This window comes from Epinephelus moara, chromosome 13, assembly GCF_006386435.1.
Source record: "Epinephelus moara isolate mb chromosome 13, YSFRI_EMoa_1.0, whole genome shotgun sequence".
NCBI lineage: Eukaryota > Metazoa > Chordata > Actinopteri > Perciformes > Serranidae > Epinephelus > Epinephelus moara.
This window is the reverse complement of record NC_065518.1, coordinates 805,268-824,485: the sequence shown is the minus strand read 5'-3', so window position 1 is coordinate 824,485 and position 19,218 is coordinate 805,268. Positions and strand designations below refer to the sequence as shown.

At 45.9% G+C, this 19,218-nt stretch overlaps 2 protein-coding genes across 3 annotated transcripts in view; both read left to right on the top strand.

Moving 5' to 3' along the window:
• The window catches only part of LOC126400208 (uncharacterized), a 13,082-nt gene extending 7,474 nt beyond the window's left edge, over positions 1–5,608 (top strand). The window contains exons 2-5 of the mRNA XM_050060771.1: positions 723–3,161; positions 3,370–3,487; positions 5,308–5,563; positions 5,596–5,608. Coding sequence (XP_049916728.1) covers positions 1,011–3,161; positions 3,370–3,487; positions 5,308–5,563; positions 5,596–5,608 — 2,538 coding nt within the window. The 5' untranslated portion in view covers positions 723–1,010. The remainder of the gene's footprint in view (positions 1–722; positions 3,162–3,369; positions 3,488–5,307; positions 5,564–5,595) is intronic.
• Positions 5,609–5,698: 90 nt separating this feature from the next.
• LOC126399424 (PH and SEC7 domain-containing protein 1-like) overlaps positions 5,699–19,218 on the top strand; it is a 261,872-nt gene continuing 248,352 nt past the window's right edge. The window contains exons 1-2 of one of the 2 annotated variants that reach the window (XM_050059358.1): positions 5,699–5,860; positions 6,138–6,605. In XM_050059358.1, coding sequence (XP_049915315.1) covers positions 5,763–5,860; positions 6,138–6,605 — 566 coding nt within the window. In that variant the 5' untranslated portion in view covers positions 5,699–5,762. Of the gene's footprint in view, positions 5,861–6,137; positions 6,606–13,047; positions 13,437–19,218 lie in introns of those variants that run through there. The other variant, XM_050059359.1, reaches the window with a different exon arrangement.

Genomic DNA, 19,218 nt, shown 5'->3' with positions numbered 1-19,218 from the left:
ATACCAAGGAGCGAACTTTCTTTGCTTTTTTAACTTCTTTTTAAGAGGAGCTACAGAGTCAAGTGTTTTACATTGTATAAATTAGCCTAGCAGCTAGCAGAGATTTCCTCTCCACGTGGAGGCTTTATTGTCTTCACAATTTATTGTTTCTTATCTGTGAAGTAAATCAAAGCTTTGTTTCCACTGAGGGAAATGGTTTCAGCTTGTGTCACTGTGACGTGGAGTTACATTTCTGAAATATAAATCCCGCATGTTAACATGTTCTAGTAGAAAGACAACATACAAGTATAAACCTGAAACTGAGCATAATTGGTCCTCTTCAAGGTTTCAGTGCAGGACTTGTAGTGAAATGCTTTTACTCAGGTGAAGGATCTGAACACTTCTGCTGTGACTGTATGCTTGTAACCTGTTTTTAAATGTATGAACAAGCTCAGGGCTGAGTGTTGCAGACAGGTTGGGAAGCTGGACAGTATCGAGAGACCGACTGAGACATTGTTGGTTTTGGTCTTTTCGTGGGATTTATTAACAATAAGAATAAAACGCAGTGTACCAGCAGCCTTACCCTTTAGTGTTGGCACGGTTCCATTTACTGCACAAAGAGTGTATTAAGAGAAACTGGCAGCAGCACTAATGAGCTACATGCCTGCATCACAAATATCCTGTGTGTAAAGTGTCACTTGAGGACACAAAAGATAACACCTCCTCTTTTCTTTCATTCACAGGTATGAAGAATAGGGAGGTGTTGGAGGTGTCCCACGGGCATGTTTGTCCTCTGGCCGTTCAGCCTGTGTGTCTCTGCTCTGCACACAGACATTCTGGGAGGCAGAAGAAAGACCGTCTAAAAATACACTGACACGCACCACCAGCAGAAAAACAAACTGACGGATAGAAGAAGAAGAGGACAAAGAAGATCTCCCCTTTTGTTTTTGTCTCTTTCACCCCGTCTGTCCCTCCCTCTCTCTCTGCTCCATTTCTGTGTGTCTGTCCTCATTACGGCCTGAGAGGAGGTCATGTCCCAGTCTGGAAAAGTCCTTCATTTGTATGTAGAAGTGAGGTCTGCCCCAGATCAGAGTGGAGGGAAGGAAGGGATAGCTCAGGGGCATTCGGTTCAGGACAGCCCAGCGGAGCTCCTGTCTCAGCTAGCGAGCCAGACGGCAGTCACCAAGACCTCCACGGCTCACCGTCTGGTTCAGGACTGCACACAGTCTCCTTCTAGAAACAGCTTTCAGCCCCAGCAAGCCAGCAGCTCCCCTAAAGTCGCAAAGCATCGGAGTGCACCGTGTGATGGAGTGTCGGCCATCCACTCGCCACCAATGATGCCCTCTTCTGGAAAGGTCACGCACACGCCTCCCAACTGCAGGAGGTTTAAGGAGGAGGAGGTCAGCGATGGTACGCGGTCTGTCGTCACCTTCAGCTACATCGAGAAGTCAAATGTGAAGACCGTGGACAGTCCGCGCAACTCTGTGTGCGAGAGACGGACCAGAGAGGAGAGATCCACCCCCTCTCACTTTCGTAAAAGACTCAGCGACCCAGTTTGGTTTGGGAGTCCCGATTCATCGTGCAGCTCCAGTCCCAAGCTGACTTTCCGATCTCCAGGAAGTCACCAGCAGACGTTCTCTCCCGGCCTTCGCCAACCAGCCTTGGACCCCATCGGCAGGGCAGCTACCCAGAGGGCTGTGGAGGAGTTTGGCTCCCCTCTGCTGAGGATCAAACTAGCCCATGCGCTCGAGCAAGCCTCATCCTCACGCTACAGCCGACAGCCGCGCTGTCAGTCCTGGGCTGGGTCTCCGGTTCAGCGTCCGAACAAAAACCTCAAAGACCATGTCGCAGATAGGAGCCAGGCTGTTTGTGGGCTGCCTCGGAGCCCCGCGTCAGACCAGCTGTCCTCCCAGTCCAGGCAGACTCCTCACTCGAAGCCCTGTGTCGAGATCCAGAGTCCTCTTCACTGGTCAGGAGAGGACAGAGCTGTGACAGGAAGTCCAGCTGCAAAAAGACACGTTCACATGTCCAGCAACAGGAGCACTTCACCGCAGGGAGCAATCCTTCAACTTGGCAATAATGTAGTTGAGGGCTTGAACCAGTTAAGTGACAGTAAATCCTCCTCTCCAGCTCACAGCCCTGAGGTTGCCCGCAGGCTAGCAGAGGAGGCAACCAAAGTATCTTCTATTTTCACAGAGGCGAGACGGTCCTCACTGCACAATGCTTTAGGTGAGCCTGCTGGAGAATTCCACAGTCCAGCTCCAAACGCACAACAGTCTAAGCAAACGCTTAAGATGAACATCCCTTTAAACGACCAACTCACGCCAGCAACTGACAACACAGACTCTCACCAGCCTGAAAACTCCGTCATGCAGTCACATGAAACAAACTCTAACTATCAGACACACCGGGAGGACTGCGTTCAGAAGTCCAGCTCAATTTTATCAGCAGCTCCGAGTTCCCCCGCCATTCCTTCACGCGTCCTCCGTCCCTCGCATCCTCCCACTGAGCTCAGCTCTCCCATGAGGGACCCCAGACTATTCCAAGCTGAGCTGCGAGCACCGGATACCCCCACCCTGCATCGCCGTCAGCTCCCACAGTATGCCAGAGAGTCCTGGTCCCCGTGCCTGGACAAGAGAGGAGACCTGAGCTGTTTCGAGAGAGGGGACTGCACTGAGCTCGCTCGCAGGCTCTTCATCAATCAGAGCGTTGAGGAGGCTCCAGTCAGTTGGACGTCCAGGCAGCAGTGGGGGAATCAGGTGGAGAGCAGCCCGAGGCCGAGGCCGAGCCCTGAGCCTGGATTTGGGTCTATAAATGATCAAACGTCTGATCGTCAGTCGAGTCGCCATCACAGGCCGCTCAGTCCCACGGCCCAGCAGAAACGGGCTGAGCAGAGGAGGAGAGAGATCCTGCTGCTGGGACCGGTGGCGCTGGACTCTGCAGAGGAGGACGAGGGTTGTGATGAGGAGGGACAGGGCAACGAGATGGAGAGATATGAGGCAGAGCAGCAGAGGGTGGAGGAGCCTGCAGAGGCGGAGCAGAACGGAGCGATGGGAGGGTCGTCCTCGCGGAGCTCCAGTGGGGTGACGGGCAGCTTGGGGGACAGGGACTGTGTGTCCCCCGAGTCCAGTCAGTCCAGTCACCAGAGCAACGAGACCGGAGCCGCCACCTCAGGAATACAGGTGAATCGCAAAACCACAAATTACACTTTCTGTTTCGATGCTAACGAGCAGCCTCCTGGCTCCAGCTCCAGACTCTCAGACATGAGAGCGATATTAGTCTCATCTAAATCTCTGCAACACAGTGACTAAGTGTGTTTTCCAAATTGTTGGACTCTTCCTTTAATGCTGCACTGCAGAGCTGCTAAGCGTGTCTTTGTGTGTGTTTCAGACGGACAGTGGCTGTGCAGTCCCCGTGCCCTCGCTCCACTGTCAGAGGATCGCTCGTGCCAAGTGGGAGTTTTTATTTGGGACCCCTGCTGAGGAGGCTGCTGGCAGGGGGGAGAAAAGTGAGAGTGTTTCCTCCCTTATTCCATCTACTTACTGCAGTTTCATGATTAAAATAGGCACCAACAAATGCACTGTTTTTTCCACTTTGAGCAACATTTGCTATCAAATACAGTAACTGACTGTTTCAGGAAATTACTGAGACTTCCTTTAAACATGACGGTCCACGCTTGTGACCTGTTTTTATAGTTTTATGTCGTACGGGGGAATGAAAGCACAAAATAAAAGACGATAGAAACTGAATAAGTGTTTTTAAAAAACAAAAAATGCAGGTCCTTTAAGATACATATTAAGGTGTAGGTACCTGTGATGCTATTTTGTACTCTTAAAGGGGTTTTGTACGTCTTATACTTATTACTTATACCATTTTTGATTAACTTCTTTCATCACAGCCGTCACTTGGACCAATAGAAAGACAGAGTGATCTGCTGCTGTAGACAACTGTACGACAACAACAGCCCAGCCTTATCGATGTTTCCTGTAGGGATTTCAAACTCAACACTTCCTGTATCTGTTTCAAATTAAAAGCCCGTTATAACTTCGGTTGAGAGAATCCCTTTATTTTCTGAAAAGGCTTTTATTGTGAAACATGTGCAGGAACTTGTTGTGGAGGATTCAGTGACTTGCACAGTTTGCATGTGGTACTTCAGATGTAGCTCCGACCATTTGGTGGCGCTTTTTACATTCGGCTAGAACATGAACAGACACAGTGACTGAAATAATAGTAGGACAAGAATAACCCGATAATATCATGTATAATTTTGACGTTAAAGGACAGTTTCATTCATCAGTGACTGACACCACAAGCCAAGTGCCGGATTTCTACAACTTTGGAGGGAGACCAAGTTGCAGAGTCAGTGGCGTAAGGTAGTTACGACGGGCCCCAGTGCACGCTATGTTGCACATATCGTCTCGTCACATGATGAGAGACTTGACACTGGATAACATCAACGTACATATTACCCAAAAATCATTAATGCATATCTGTGTGTGACAAAAAACACCAAAGAAAATAAGACATGGGTGGTTTGGCGGGGTGTCTGCAGTGATGCGGACGCTGTGCCGGACCGTCATGGTTCAGAGGGAGCTGAGCCAGAAGGCAAAGCTTTTGATTTCCTGGTCCATCTGTGTCCCAACCCTCACCTATGGTCATGAGCTCTGGGTAGTGACTGAAAGAATGAGATCACAGATACAAGCGTCTGAAATGAGTTTCCTCTGTAGGGTGTCTGGGCTCAGCCTTAGAGATAGGGGGACGAGTCAGACATCTGGAGGGAGCTCGGAGTAGAGCCGCTGCTCCTTCATGTTGAGGTGGTTCAACATCTGATCAGGATCCTCCTGGGCGCCTCCTGTTAGAGGTGTTCCAGGCACGTCCCACTGGTAGGAGGCCCCGGGGCAGACCCAGAACACACTGGAGGGATTATATATCTCATCTGGCCTGGGAACGTTGTGGGGTCTCCCAGGAGGAGCTGGAAGGCGCTGCCGAGGAGAGGGATGTCTGGGGTGCTTTTCTTGGTCTGCTGCCCCCGCGACCTGGCCCCGGATAAGCGGATGAAAAAGGATGGATGTTTTAACAGTTGATTTATAGTTATAGAATAAATATAAAATATTGTTATAGATACCACTGACTAATACAAAGTAAACATGATGGAGATGGGTTTCCCTTTTACAGTGATAATGAGTGTTGATACTCAGACTGTAATTATGGTTCTGGACCAAGTGGAGCAGGCAGTGATCTAGATCTGTGTTCTGTGCAGTTGCAGCAGGGAGTTAGTAAATATAGCCGATCACGCTGATGTTGATGTTTAACTCTTTCCATCTGCAGATTCTCTGGAGACCTCCACAGCTCCTCCCAGCGGTAACTCCAGCGAGTCTCCCACCCCGACTCCCCCTTCCTCCCTCCCTCTGCTTTCTGCCAATCACGAGGTGCAGCACGTGGAGGTCGAGCTGGTGACCCCACCTCCCGCCGTTATCGGGACGTCACCCAAAACCGGCATCATTCGCCGGACGTTAAAGTACTCAGAAACGGACCTGGACGCCGTCCCACTGCGCTGCTACAGAGAGACAGACATAGACGAGGTGCTGCTGGCTGAGCAGGAGGACGCCGATTCAGCGTTCGGGAGTAACCGCAGCGTGCAGGGCACCTCGGGGACAGGCAGCAGCCCGCTGGGGGGGCTGGCTTATGGGAGGACAGATGGGGAGGAGGGAGAGGAGAGAAGAGGAGGAAGGGAGGATGGGGAGGAGGAGGAAGATGAAGAAGAGGAGGAGGAAGAGGAAGAGATGGTGAGCTGGGCCAGTGTGAGGATGCAGGGAGACAGCAGGAAGCAGCAGTATGCAGCTCAGGAGGAGCCAGAGGTGTTTGGACACCTTCTGAAGAGGTGAACCTCAAACACACACACACACACACACACACACACACACACACACACACACACACACACTGTGGTGCAGCAGGATTTTCCCCTGACCTATATTTTCATCTGAGTTTGGATCTCACTCGTAACCTAATTTTCAAGCAGATTGTAAACAAGTTTGTTTGCGTCCGTCACAGTGCAGCACATTGATATGATGACATGATACAAACACAGTTGGAGTCCAGATGTTTTTCACACTTAATGTTGTTGCAGTGTTTCTTAATCCTCCGTCTCTGTCCAGACCCATGGAGACATTTTTTGACAACCACCACCCGGCCCTGAAATCCCCCATCCTGGTCTCCGGTCCTCGCTGTGCCGCGGAGGACACCTTCAGCCGCCACTTTGAGAGCATCATGGAGTCCCACAGAGCCAAAGGCACGTCGTACAACAGCCTGGACAGCGAGGAGCTGCTGACCTCGAGCACGCAAACCGTCCTGACCTTTGACCTGCCCACATTGACCCCTGCCATCCACGGGCCGGTTTGCCAGAGCGCCAGGCAGATCGTCCAGCTCAGCTTCGCCCCGCTGGCACACGACGAGAGGCCCAGTCTGTCTGATTCCATCTTCACCATGACGGGGGACTCGGACGCCACCCGAGCCCCCTCCAGCGAGAGGCTGAGCAGCGGGTCAGAAGACACGCCACCCAGAGGACGACAGTGTTCACAGCTGGGGAGCAGCTGGTACAGCAACCTGTCTTTCTCATTACCAAGGTGGGTGAGCAGCACGTCAAGGGTTTGGGATACATGTGGGAAGTTCACACCTGCAGTGTGTCCTCACACAGCTTCGTACGATATGTTGTATGACATCACATGAATTAGCGCCCCAGTCATGGTTTAACATCTTCATGTTTCTTACTTAACGTAAGGTGCTGACGCCAGACGTTACAGCATGACTTGAAATAACTTAACGTTTACTTTTGGTTTCACTTGGGACACGCAGGGTGCATGCAGATCCTTTATAAGTGTAAATAGTCTTAAATCTGAATTTGTGAGGTTTTAATTAAACATTTTATCTGATGTCATTTATTCATCTTTTAATTTATTTTTGTCAAATTATTTAAACTCTTCTGTGTGAAAGTCCAAATCTTTGATGATACAAATCAGTGAACCTTGGCTGACTCACTTTAATGACTGTATTCCTGCATCAAACCGACCTCTGCACGAACTAGATATATATACGACTCACCATTATAAGAAAAAGGTGATTTTCCAAAAAGCAGTGTTGATTTTTTTGGGTTAAAAATCAGCTTGTGTGAAGGCGCTTCTGCAGCGTAGTGGATCGTCAGAGGTGATGCCTCGCTGCAGAGGTCACGGGCTCAACTCCGGCTTGCAACCCTTTGCTGCATGTCATCCCTCAACTCTCTCTCTCTCACCCCATTTCACACTATCCATTTAAAGGCAAAAATAAGCCCCCAAAAATTAGCTTGAAAGTGTCTGAAAAAAGCATCAGTTTATGTGTCTGATAACTGTCGACACCCTGACACGATCCTGTCCTCCTTGGCTGAGCTGTAACGTTAGCTAGCTCAGTGGTGCTAGGTGAGCTAGCATTAGATGGACGCTTCCCTCTGTGCAGTGGGTTTAATGACACCACTACTCTTATCAATACTGCTTATTGATCCATCACTTTAACTCTACTCCTGTCAGTTCTTTGGGGGTTTTAAGAGATAACATTTAAACAAATTAAGAACAGAATGATCAATTCTTCATTTTCTATGTGTCTAAGTACAGTATATAAATTAACACTCACACAGCATTGTTTTAAATTTAATTTCAATTTTCAATGTTTTTTGTAAAGCCCAATATCAGCCTCAAGGGGGCGTTACAGCATTCGACATCCCTCTGTCCCTGGCCCGTCAGAGCTGATGAGAAAAAACTCCCAAAAAACCCGTAAACAAGGAAACAATGACAAAAACTTCAGGAAGCTGAATAAATTATTGATATAGACTATAACATACCTGAGATGGATGGATCAATGGGAGATGAAGTACGAGCTAGGCGGTCAAAAATGGTGCATCTCTCCGCCTGTATGTACCAGATGTTTTAAAGATTGCTTGTGTTTCCGCCCTCACGTGCACAGGAGATGTTGAGCTTGTGGCAATAAGCAGTGTCGGCATCAACTCTTATGAAGTGTAACCAGACTTTGGAGCGTTTTGCACTCATGCCATTGGCCCTGGGGGCTCATTTAATACCGGGATTCAGCACCCATCCTTGTGGCAGGTATAGTTAGGTACAAAGGAAATAGTTCCTGTTTGAAGCTCTTCACAACCAGGTCATGATTCCTGGAAAGAGACATTGTCGTTGAGTTGTTATTTCTTTGGCGCTCCACAATCTGAGTGTCATCTAGTCCCATTATACTGGAGAGACGTCTGTACGGCCGATATCTCCAACACTCTGCAGCTCACACCAAAACTATCTAGACTGATAAATATCACGACAGCTCAGAAGAAAAACATGTATTTTTGATTTGGGGGTGAACTGTCCCTTTACACTGTTGTGTGCAGTCGCAGGGAGCTGACATGTTGACAGTTGAGATGCAGGTGACCTGCTCTTCAGTCATTCTCTAAGAATCTGTGTGATGCTGAATCTGGGTCATGTTTGCTGCTGCACATCATTCTGTTTTCAATCTACCTCCACTCTGCACTGAAATAGGACAACAGCCACATGTTACTGTGCAGTATAAGCGGGCACAGTGTCAGTGAGGTCATCATGTAACTGTATGTTGTCTGCTGTCATGTTTAGAATATGCACAGACACAAGCTGCACCTGGTCTCATGTCAGCCAGTGTGTTCAGAAACTCTTGCACAGAGCGTCATAAACAGTTGAGTTTTTGATGTTAATTCAGTATTAATGCCATTCTTACTGCCTCTATCTGAGGTCATGCCCCCGTTAATGGACGTCTGTCGGCCTCCAGATGAACCAGTGTCTCAGTCTGTGTCGTTCTCCTTGTGCAGCGCCGTGCTGCAGTGCTATTCTGGAGCCCAGTGGCTTCAGAGTGAAGGTCGCTCGAAGGCTGCCTGTGGTCCCTCTGCTGTCTGCCAGGCAGGCGAGTGTGTGTGTGTATGAGAGAGAGAGAGAGAGAGAGAGAGAGAGAGAGAGAGAGAGAGAGAGAGAGAGAGAGAGAGAGAGAGAGGCATATGTGTGTGGTATGTGAATCCATCTGTGTTCGTGTTTCTGTGTGTGTTTGAGTGTGTGCATGCATGTGTATCTTGGATGGTTGTATACTTGAAGTGCATGCTTTGTGTGTGTGTGTGTGTGTGTGTGTGTGACAGAGGCAGATGGCTGCTGCAGCAGTGAGGGACTCACCTTGACTGTCAGAGTCCCAAAGACTTTAGTTTTAACTCTCTGCACACTCCCACCTGCGATTCACATCCAGAACTCTTTGTCTTCATGTTGCACTCAGAATATTCTCTCACAGCTAAACAGAACGATCAGAATAAGATTTACGATCATGTAGTGTTTGGTGCACACAGTCTACATGTTCAGAGGGAATAAAAACAAAGCAGTGCAACAGTAGATTTGTCTTGATGCATCTTCCACCCTCCGTCCTGTGAGATCTCTGTGATGACAGCTGGTTATTGTGAGGAAGTGACGGCCATGCTGTGTGACGATGAGGTAGACCACTTTGTGAATGTCATCCTAACTAACTGTGACAGCACTGCAGAGGTAGTGACTGCACCGGGGTCACCTTGTTGATGTGGCCACTAGATGGAGTAAGAGGATAGCAACCAGGCTGCCAAGGGCCTTTTGTTTGGTAAGAGTAATGCAGGTAGGTAAGTGAGCAGCAGGGACAGAAGTGTATTTATCTGTGTGTGTGTGTGTGTGTGTGTGTGTGTGTGTGTGTGTGTGTGTGTGTGTGTGTGTGTGTGTGTGTGTGTTCAAGGAGAGACACTGCAGGTGAGAAGTTTTTCATGCACTGGTCAATAGTGAGATTTGAGGCTGTTTCTCTTCCACGTCCTCTTTCGGAGTTCATTTCAATTCAGTTTCTATAGTCACCTACTTCACACGAGCGAACATACTTCGAAAAATATAAAAGACATAAACAACGACTGCAGCCAAAGCTGGACTGTGTCAGGAAGGTTTGTGGGTTGATGGTGTTTGACAGGCAGGTAGGAGGCTCAGTTATCTGTGAGTGTAGCTGTGCTCTAAATAAACAGGCTGAACTCAGATCAGTTTTCTCTGACAGAGATCAAAGTTTAGTTTGAATCACCAACAAAGTTGTCGAGAGCATCAACAGAGAGATGTTGAGCTTTTCAAATGATGGTCAGTGAGTGTGTGCTCGTAAATCAGCCCCTAAACCTGTCACCACCCAGACAATGTAACTGTGAAATGTTCATTTGCTTTTGACCTTGAAAAAGATAAAGTTCCACGAAATCCAGAAAGGGAAACTTTCAAACTGTGATGCAGGAGGATGTTAGGACTGATACAAACTATGAAGCATTACTTTTGCAGTTTCTCCTGGGTTGGGCCCATTTTCCAGACTATAAAAGTAATGACTAAAATGTCATGAATTTTCGTCGACTGTAACAATTAAGGATAAAAATGACTAAAATGTGACTAACGGCCCGTCCCAATACCCCCCCCCCCCCCCCTTAGCCCTGCCCCTACATTTGTGCGTTCCCGCGAGGGGTAGTTGCTTCCCAATTCCTTTTTGTGTGTAGGGGTAGGGGGCATAACGAGAGGTAGTCGGTATGAAACTAGCCCTTCGGAGCGAGGGATTTCAGATGATGACTTGCCAACGTGGGGTAGACATCGCCATGGCTACCACTGAGCAACAGACGGGGAAAAAAGTTCATACATAGCTAACGTTACCGTCGTCAGGTTGCTTGTTAGCTAGCTAGCTAGCTCGCACTATCTGGCGTCTGTCATCTGTCCTGTTCTGCAAAATTGTCGGACTTTTCACATTACGATAACACGCCAGCTAGTATAACTCTGCTGCCTCGTAATGTTAGCTGCTTAGCTAGCTAGCAGAAGCCCCCTGTCGTCTGTCGTTCATCAAACGAAGCATGATGAATGACAGCAGACATGATCGGTAGGATGAACTCAACTGGAGACTCCATTGTAGATGCTGGTTGGAAATGTAGATGGCTCACAGCTTCCTGTTTAAAATAGTTACATATGCGTGAACGTAACTGACGTGGTGACGTAGTGAGTGGTGTCCCAATTCCTAGGGAAAGATTTCTACCCCTACCCCTCGTTGCTTCATTTTGAAGGCCAAGCGGTAGTGGGCAAGGGGGGGGTATTGGGATTGGGCCTAAAACTAAGAAACACTTTTGTCTCAAGACTTAGGGCCCGTCACAGTACCCACACTTCCCCTAGAAATACCAACTTGCACTTGGATGTGTGCGTTCACGTTTAGGCTCGTGGTGTCCCAAAACATAAGTGAGGTAGTGGAAGAGGTTTCCAACACTTAAAACTTGCCCTAGATTCCAAGGGAGCCCCGACCCACACTTTCAACGAAGTGGAAGATGAAATTTCCCAGAACATCTTGCGAAGTCAGCAACTTGGCAAGTTTTGGAACAAAACAATTTGTTACTGTACGATCGTAATTTAGCCTATACCAGCAACAGATGGAACTCATCAGCAACTCAGTTGAACACAGCGTTAAAATATTTAAACAAATCGACTTACCTGAACAAAATCGATCAGAACTAGAAGACGTCGTCGGCGCCTCCTGTTTTCAGCATTTCTTCTCCGTTGATTCATCAGATGGAGAAGAATAAACAGAGCACACGCCATAACACAAGCGCTGGAGCCGCCATTTTCATTGCGTCGCTACTACGTGTGACGTATGCCTGCACGTGGGCCACGCCAATTTGCATGAAGTGGTGTCTCATTTCTTAGGGAAACATTTCTACTCTAATATTTTCTACTCTAATATTTCTCACCTCCCTCATCAATTTTCTCGCAAACGAGGGCATTCAATACCAAGTGGAAGATTTAAGGGGTAGAAATGGGACAGGCCCAAACACTAAATCTAAAATAGCTGTCAGTTAACATTGATCTAAATGGCTCATTCTAAGGTAACACAACACAACAGTTCTTTTTCTCAGGTGATTTTTACACTAAAGAAAACATAGTTATTATATTTCTGCCAATATAAACCTACAGACTGGACCTTTGATACACAAACACTCTCTGAGAGGTTAGAAACAGCTCAGCCTTTTCATTTTGTTCCCTCTTTCCTCCTTATTGAGAATCTTTAAACATAAACTCACATAACTTCCTGATAAAGCTCTTCATGTGGAGCCAGATCACAGTGGAGCAGCTCAGGTAAATGTTTGCTTAGCTGTGATCTTATCACACTCTTATAACCGACCCGGCTCTGGCAGCCCTGGAGCCGTGGAATCCAGGAGCGAGACGACGAGACAAATATTTCTTGTCCATACTTTGATAAAAGTTGGAATTTCAATCCCCTGTCGTCGTCCTCCTCCTCCTTCCCTCACATCACCCTTTTCAGATCAGTGTGCACCATGAGACAGTGGCTCATTGTGCCGAGCTGCCCAGCGCACTGAGAGGGGCTTCAATTATGTGGGGATACCGTTAAAGTGAGAGGCGGACGCTAGGAATTCTCTCAGGACCTCTGGGCTCTTGATGAGACAATGCAAACAGGTGGCGGAGCCTGAAGTGGAGTGCTTAATCTTCTGACTATGAACACTCCTGCAGGCCCTGATGAAGCGTGTGCTGTAAACAGACTCCACAATGGACTCAGACGTTGACAAAAGGCCGCCTATTCTCTCCACTGGTTGCAGAGGAAACAGTTTAAAGGCACACACCCAGTGCATATATCTCTGCGAGCTCAAACCTGACACCTCAGTTCTTTGTTTTCTGTCTAGGTGTGCTAAACACCAGAAACAAGGTAGACTAGAATCAGTACAGCACCCAAAGGATGGACACACTGAGTGTGTGTAATTGGAGATCCAGAGAGAGGGGAATGAATAGAGGGGAGGAAAAGAGAAGGGAAGGGAAGGGAGGGGGGTTTTTAGGCGACAGACAAGCTAAATTTCATGCCATGCTTCGAATCCAAGGTCAGCAGGGGACAGTGAGCGTTTACACAGTGGAACAGGGTGGGAGAAAGAGAGAGAGAGAGGGAGGAGTGAAACGAGGGAACAGAAACAACAGCAAACAGACTCGGAGGGAAAAAGATAGAGAAGGAGAGGCACCGTGGGACAAACAGCTCTTTTACTTTGAGGGGGGGAAGGAAGCTCGCTGTGAGGATCAGATGACAGCAAACACAGAGCGAGAGGGAGAAAGTGGAGTTCAGACACATCAAGTCTCAGTTTGACTCAAAACCCAGCGGAGGAATGTCAGAGTCTGCGGGCCTCTCGGGAGCCACTACAGGTGTTCCTCTACACCGGCGCTGGTGGTGGTGGTGATGCGTTCAGGTTACCAGGCCGGCAGGAGAGGAAGGGTCAGTCGGGTGAGCGCTCTGAGGCGAGGGGGCGTTCAGGGGACAGCAATGAGGACGCCGTCTATGTTTTGCTGTCATGACTCAGCTACAGTCGGAGAGGAAAAGTATTTGGCGATCAGACGATCTTGTCACAGGTAGGAACCTGTCTCACCTGTCGCACCTGTCTGTGTTTGTGGATTGGAGGATTTGAATATAAAATTGGGCCGAAGGGAAAATTCAAATTGTCTTTTCAGGTGTGAAGAGTGTGTTTGCTGCCATGTTCACTGCAGAGTAGAAAAGTTTCTGTATGAAAGCTGCCATAACTGAGATGCAGAGGTGGAAAGTAACTAAGTAGATTTACTCAAGTACTTTGGCCTACTTAAGTACAGTTTTGAGGTACTTGTACTTTCCTAGAGTCTTTTCTGCCCATGTCACTTTATACTTCTTCTCCAATGCATGTTCGAAGGGAATACTGTACTGTACTTTTATTTGACACATCTAGTCACTTTTTAATCATTAAATATATGATATCTGTGTGTATGATGCAGTACTCTATTACTAATCTACCCAGTAGTAAACAAAGTATGTTAAATTGGCTCCACACTGATGAACTAAAACATAAACTGCTCTCACATGTATCAGCTAGTGATGATATTCTCTAATAATAATAATAATTATAATAATAGTGCACCTTTAAATGAGCCATTCTGCATAATGAGTGCTTTTACTTTTGATATGTTGACTCCATTTTTGCTGATGATACTTACGTACATCTACATTAATTTTTTTCTTTTGCTTCTCAGGAATATTTTAGACAGTGATTTATTGTGTTTTTTTGCTTTCACTCAGTAAAGGGTCCGAGTGCTTCTGTCACCACTGCTGAGATGAACATTTAAATGTTTTGTTGGCTCTGTACTCATTTTAATTTTGAGCTAACACTCGCTGTAGGGACGGCAGTGTTCGTCAAGACTAAAATATCTCAACTATTGAATGGATTTCCATCAAATGTTGTTCAGACATTCATGGTCGCCAGACGATAAATCCTACTGATTTTGGTGATCCTCTGGCTTTACCTCTAGCGCCTCCTGCAGGTTGACATTTGTGTGTGGGTTTGTTTTGTTATTACATGTGGTACAGCCATTCGTTGTCCCCAGAGGATGAATTCTGATGTACTTCATTTGCCTTCTGATGTTTCCTGTGGCGCCACCAGCACATCAAAGATCACAGTTATCCAGTTAAATATCTCAGCATCTTTTATTTTATATTCGTGGTCTCCTGATGATAAATCCTAATGACTCTGGTGATCATCTAAGACCATCTAGAGGTTGATATTTGTTTTGTTTTTCGTCTTTTTTTTTTTTGTCTCAACACGAGTGCGATACATTGCTATGAAATGTGGTACAGGCATTCATGGTCCCCAGAGCATGAATTCTGATATACCATGGTGACACCTGACTTCTCCTCTAGTGCCACCAGCAGGTCAAAGATTACACTTATCCAGTGAAGTATCTTAACATCTACTGGATGGATTAGTACAAACAGACGTTAGTACAGACATTCATGGTCCCCAGATAATAAATTATAATGACTCTGGTGATGCTCTAGCTCCACCACAATGTTGATATTTGGTTTTATTTTGGAGAAAGTTTCAACACCAATTGGATACATTGCTATGAAATTTGGTACAGATGTTCATGGTTCCCAGAGGATGCAAAAACCTAATGACCTTGGTGATGCTCAGACTTTTACTCTTGTGCCTCCACAAGGTTCACATTTGGGCTTTTTGGTTTGTTATTTTGTGAAATGTCTCAACACCAAATCTATACCACTGCTATAACATTTGGTGCAGACATCCATGGTCCCCAGAGGATGAATTCTAATACACTGTTCTAACCTCCTGACTTTCCCTGTGGCGCCACCAGCAGGTAAAAGATGTACTTTTATCTAGTAAAATATCTCAACATCTACTTGATGGGTCGGCACCAAATTTGTGGTTCCCAGAGGATAAATTTGTATGACGTTGGTGATACTCTGACTTTTCCTCTTGCGTTACCATGAGGTTCACATTTCTGTTGTTTTTTATTTATTTATAAATTTATAATATGATTTATATAGAAATTAATTTGCCATGAAATTTGGTAGAACTATGTTGCCCAGATGATGCAGCTTAATAACTTTAGCTCCACCAACAGGTTCACATTTGTGGTTTGAGTGAAACATCTAAAGAATTATGATGAACATCCAGTAAATTTGAAACTGACATTCACATTCTTTGTAGGCTGGACTGTGATCACTTAACATCTGGCTTCTTGTTCCGTGCCTTCATCAGGTCAACATTTCACTGTGTCATATACACTGGTTTATGACCAAATCACTGCAAAGTTACGACATCCTCATCAGCCTCAGCTGTACTTTGTGTTTCAGACATGTTACAGTAGCAGCGCACTAACACGCCAAGCTACGATGGTGAACATCAACATGTCTGTACATTATGAGCAGGTTAGCATACTAATGTTAGCATTTAGATCAAAGCACTTCTGTTCCTCAGTGAAGCCTTGTAGACTTGTTCTTTTGTGTACTTTGTGTGTAAGTTGACCTTTGAACCCCTGTAGCTTTCTCTCGAAGTTGGCTTGTGTTAATAATTACTGTTTGCTCTGGTGTGATTTGGCCTGACTCATTTACAGTGTAAAGATGTGTAAGTGTGGGAAGCAAAGCCCTGGGACTGTGGGTTTTCTTGGCTTGTTCCTCATGCTGAGAAATCCAAATGAGAGCTCCGCTTGTTCAGGAAGTGTTTCTTGCTTTTTTGAATACGACTCTGAACTGTCATTGTTTTCCATCAGCCCGGCTGGCGTGACTAGAATTGTCACACAGCGCTCGCCAGCATCAATGACCATCAGCGTCATGTCGAATTCTAAGTAACTGAACTCAGAGACCTCATTTCTGTCGACCAGAAGTCAGAGAAGTAGTTCTCTTTCAGCTCAGCGTGACATAACATGCTTAAACTATTATCACAGGATAATTCAGATGTAATAAGTTTCACACTTCTGAACTGTTTAAAGCTTCGGAGGAGCTTAATTAGGAAGTGATAACAAGACAGTGAGAGAGCTGGCAAGAGATTTGTGAAGTGTAAAAAACTCAAATGTTGTGTTTGAATTTAAAATGATTTTGCATACATTCTGTTAAACTTACAATAATGTGAAATATGGACTGTTTGTGCTCATACATCCTCTCTGCTTTCCATCTCTCCACCCATATGTCTTTAAATCCTCTTTTTGTCATCCTTCTTCACCTCTCACCATTTAGTTTCATTAAACAGATATTATCTTTCTCATAAGCTGCTTTCTCTTGATCTGCCGCCGTCTTTCATCTGCCCCTTGTGTATTTTCTTGTCTTTAAACATCTTGTTCGGCTGGAGACTCTGATTTAGCATCAGTGCTGCACAGATCAGATATTAGTATTGTTAAATTATTGATACACTGGAGTTATTAGTTTTATTATTACATTATCATCTTTCTTTGTTCCTCCTTTTTTCCATTTCTCTCTTTCCTTTTCAATTATTTACAAATCTGTGTCTCATTTGTCCCACTTTCCTGCCTGGAACCAGAATGTTCATTTCCCATCTTTTCCATTTCTCTTCCTGTGCACCTGTTTGTGTCTGATTGTCAGTGGTGAAATGTAATTAAGTGCATTTACTCAAGTACAATACTCTGACTTTACTATACTCCATACTTTATGATACTTTTTAAATCTACTCCACCACATCTCAGAGGTAAATAGCAGGTTACTTTTCAGATTACAGGTGTCATCCCCTTCCTGTCCAGTGAAAACCCTGTATCTCCAGCTGTGTTAAGGCTGAACCAAAGGATGTGTTGCTTCATGTGTTGAGAAATTCTCCTCCTTCTTAAGCTTGATGAACTCTTTAAAACCCTCTGTTTTCCTGTAGAACCTGATACGAATCCAATTGACATGTTTCTTAAATCCATTGTCTAGAGGTGCACCTTATAAATTAGATATAGAAACATCTCCATGCTGACATTGTAGCGGCTAACCCTAAAACTTAAAGCCACTGAGGGGCTGCATAGACAGGCTAAAACTAATCGACGCGCTTGCTACTGCACGACTGTAACCAGTGTCTAGTGAAACAAACAGCTTCTGGATTCGCTTCTTCATTTGATGCTTTCTTTATTTCTCACCGTCTCAAGGATCTTCAGTACCATGCAAGAATCCAATACCAGTGCATAGAAAGTCCATTCAGCTGTGAGACAGATCATACAACAAGTTAAACGTAGCCTAGTAGAGCGGGCGGTCGAAAAACTGTGTGCTCCTTCTGTCTAGCAACGACTGACCCCTGACAGAAATTCCCACCGATATAGAAATGTACACCCAACACAACGAGGACACCTTCTGGTCCAATTTGGTGCTTTACATACATTCACATAGAAATGGCTCCTACAGACATGTTCACCTCTGGACAGGACTAAAGCAGCCTGGGAACAGGATGTAGGACCTGTATCTGAGGACCAGTTGGTCTCTATTCTGATGAAGGTGGTCCATAGGGCCCAAGGCTAAGCTCTGTAGCATCTACCCTGGTACAGTTCCCACCTGTGATAAATGCAAAAACAATGATGCCACCCTGATCCAGGTGCACTGGCTTTTGGATAGATATCCTCCACATCCTGTCTCAAATAGAACTAGAGAACAGCTCTATCTGTCCACCCTCACGCCCTCCTCCCTCTCTGACTGCAACTTCCTCAAACTGAACATTGATAAAACTGGGTTACTTCTCACTGGCACCAAATCAACATCAGCATAGATGAACAGTTTCACACTAACTCCTGAGTCTGAGCGTCATCCTCGACAGCACTCTGTCATTCCAAGCTCACATCAGTGATGTCACTCGGTCTGCCTACTTCCATCTACGCAATATTAAGCGCCTTCGCCCGTCCCTCAGATCGCACAGTGCCGCCAGTTCTTGTTCACACCCAGGTTACATCCCGTATAGATCACTGTAACTCCCTCCTTTTTGGTCTCCCTCTCAAGTCCATCCACAAACTTCAACTAGTCCAGAACTCTGCTGCTGATATCATCACCAGAACCCCGTCCACCAATCACATCACTCCTGTCTTTCAGCAGCTTCACTGGCTCCCAGTTAAACACCGCATTGAGGACTCCTCCCACCAGACATTCGTAGCATCAACATGCTCCCCACTTTCAATTCCCACCTCAAAACTCACCTCTTTCAAACAGCCTATTCAGTCTGAGAGATAAACACTTATAAGACCTGGGGACACTTCCTGTCTCATTTTCACCCAAACAACATCAACTCTGAATGTGTTTAAGTCAAACCTGACTCCCCTGATGGTGTTGCTGTTCTGCACATTAAATTAAATTCATTGTGCCTTAGAAATATTTAAACGAAGGAGAAAACTGGGGATAGGAGGAGGATGGGCGGGGGATCTGGCCCACCCTGGTGTTTTTTGTTTTCCTTTTCTCAAAATATTAATATTTTTGAAGTAAAAAAACACTTTTGGATCAGCTGGAAATGCATCGAAAACAGGGCTTTTTTTCTGACTATTTAGAGACGCATGGTTCTCACAGCAGTCACACTACAAACATATGATGATCTTATAAGATATGATTCAATGACCTGACTGTGTGCAAAGAAACAACACTGGGTGGGGACACATATAAAACATGGGGGGTGGGAGTCCTATGGCAAAACATTTTAGCATCAAACACTTAATTTCCTGCTTTCTGATGAATTCTGATGCACAAATTTGTGTCTTTTCTGCATCAATTTATGCTGTAAATGTCTTTAATTTAGTCACGATAAAAGTCCTCTGCTACTAACATGTTCTTAATATGAAGGGGGACATGTCCCCTGTGTCCCCCTCATCTACAGCAGTAAAATGCAATATACACATTAATGCAGCAGGG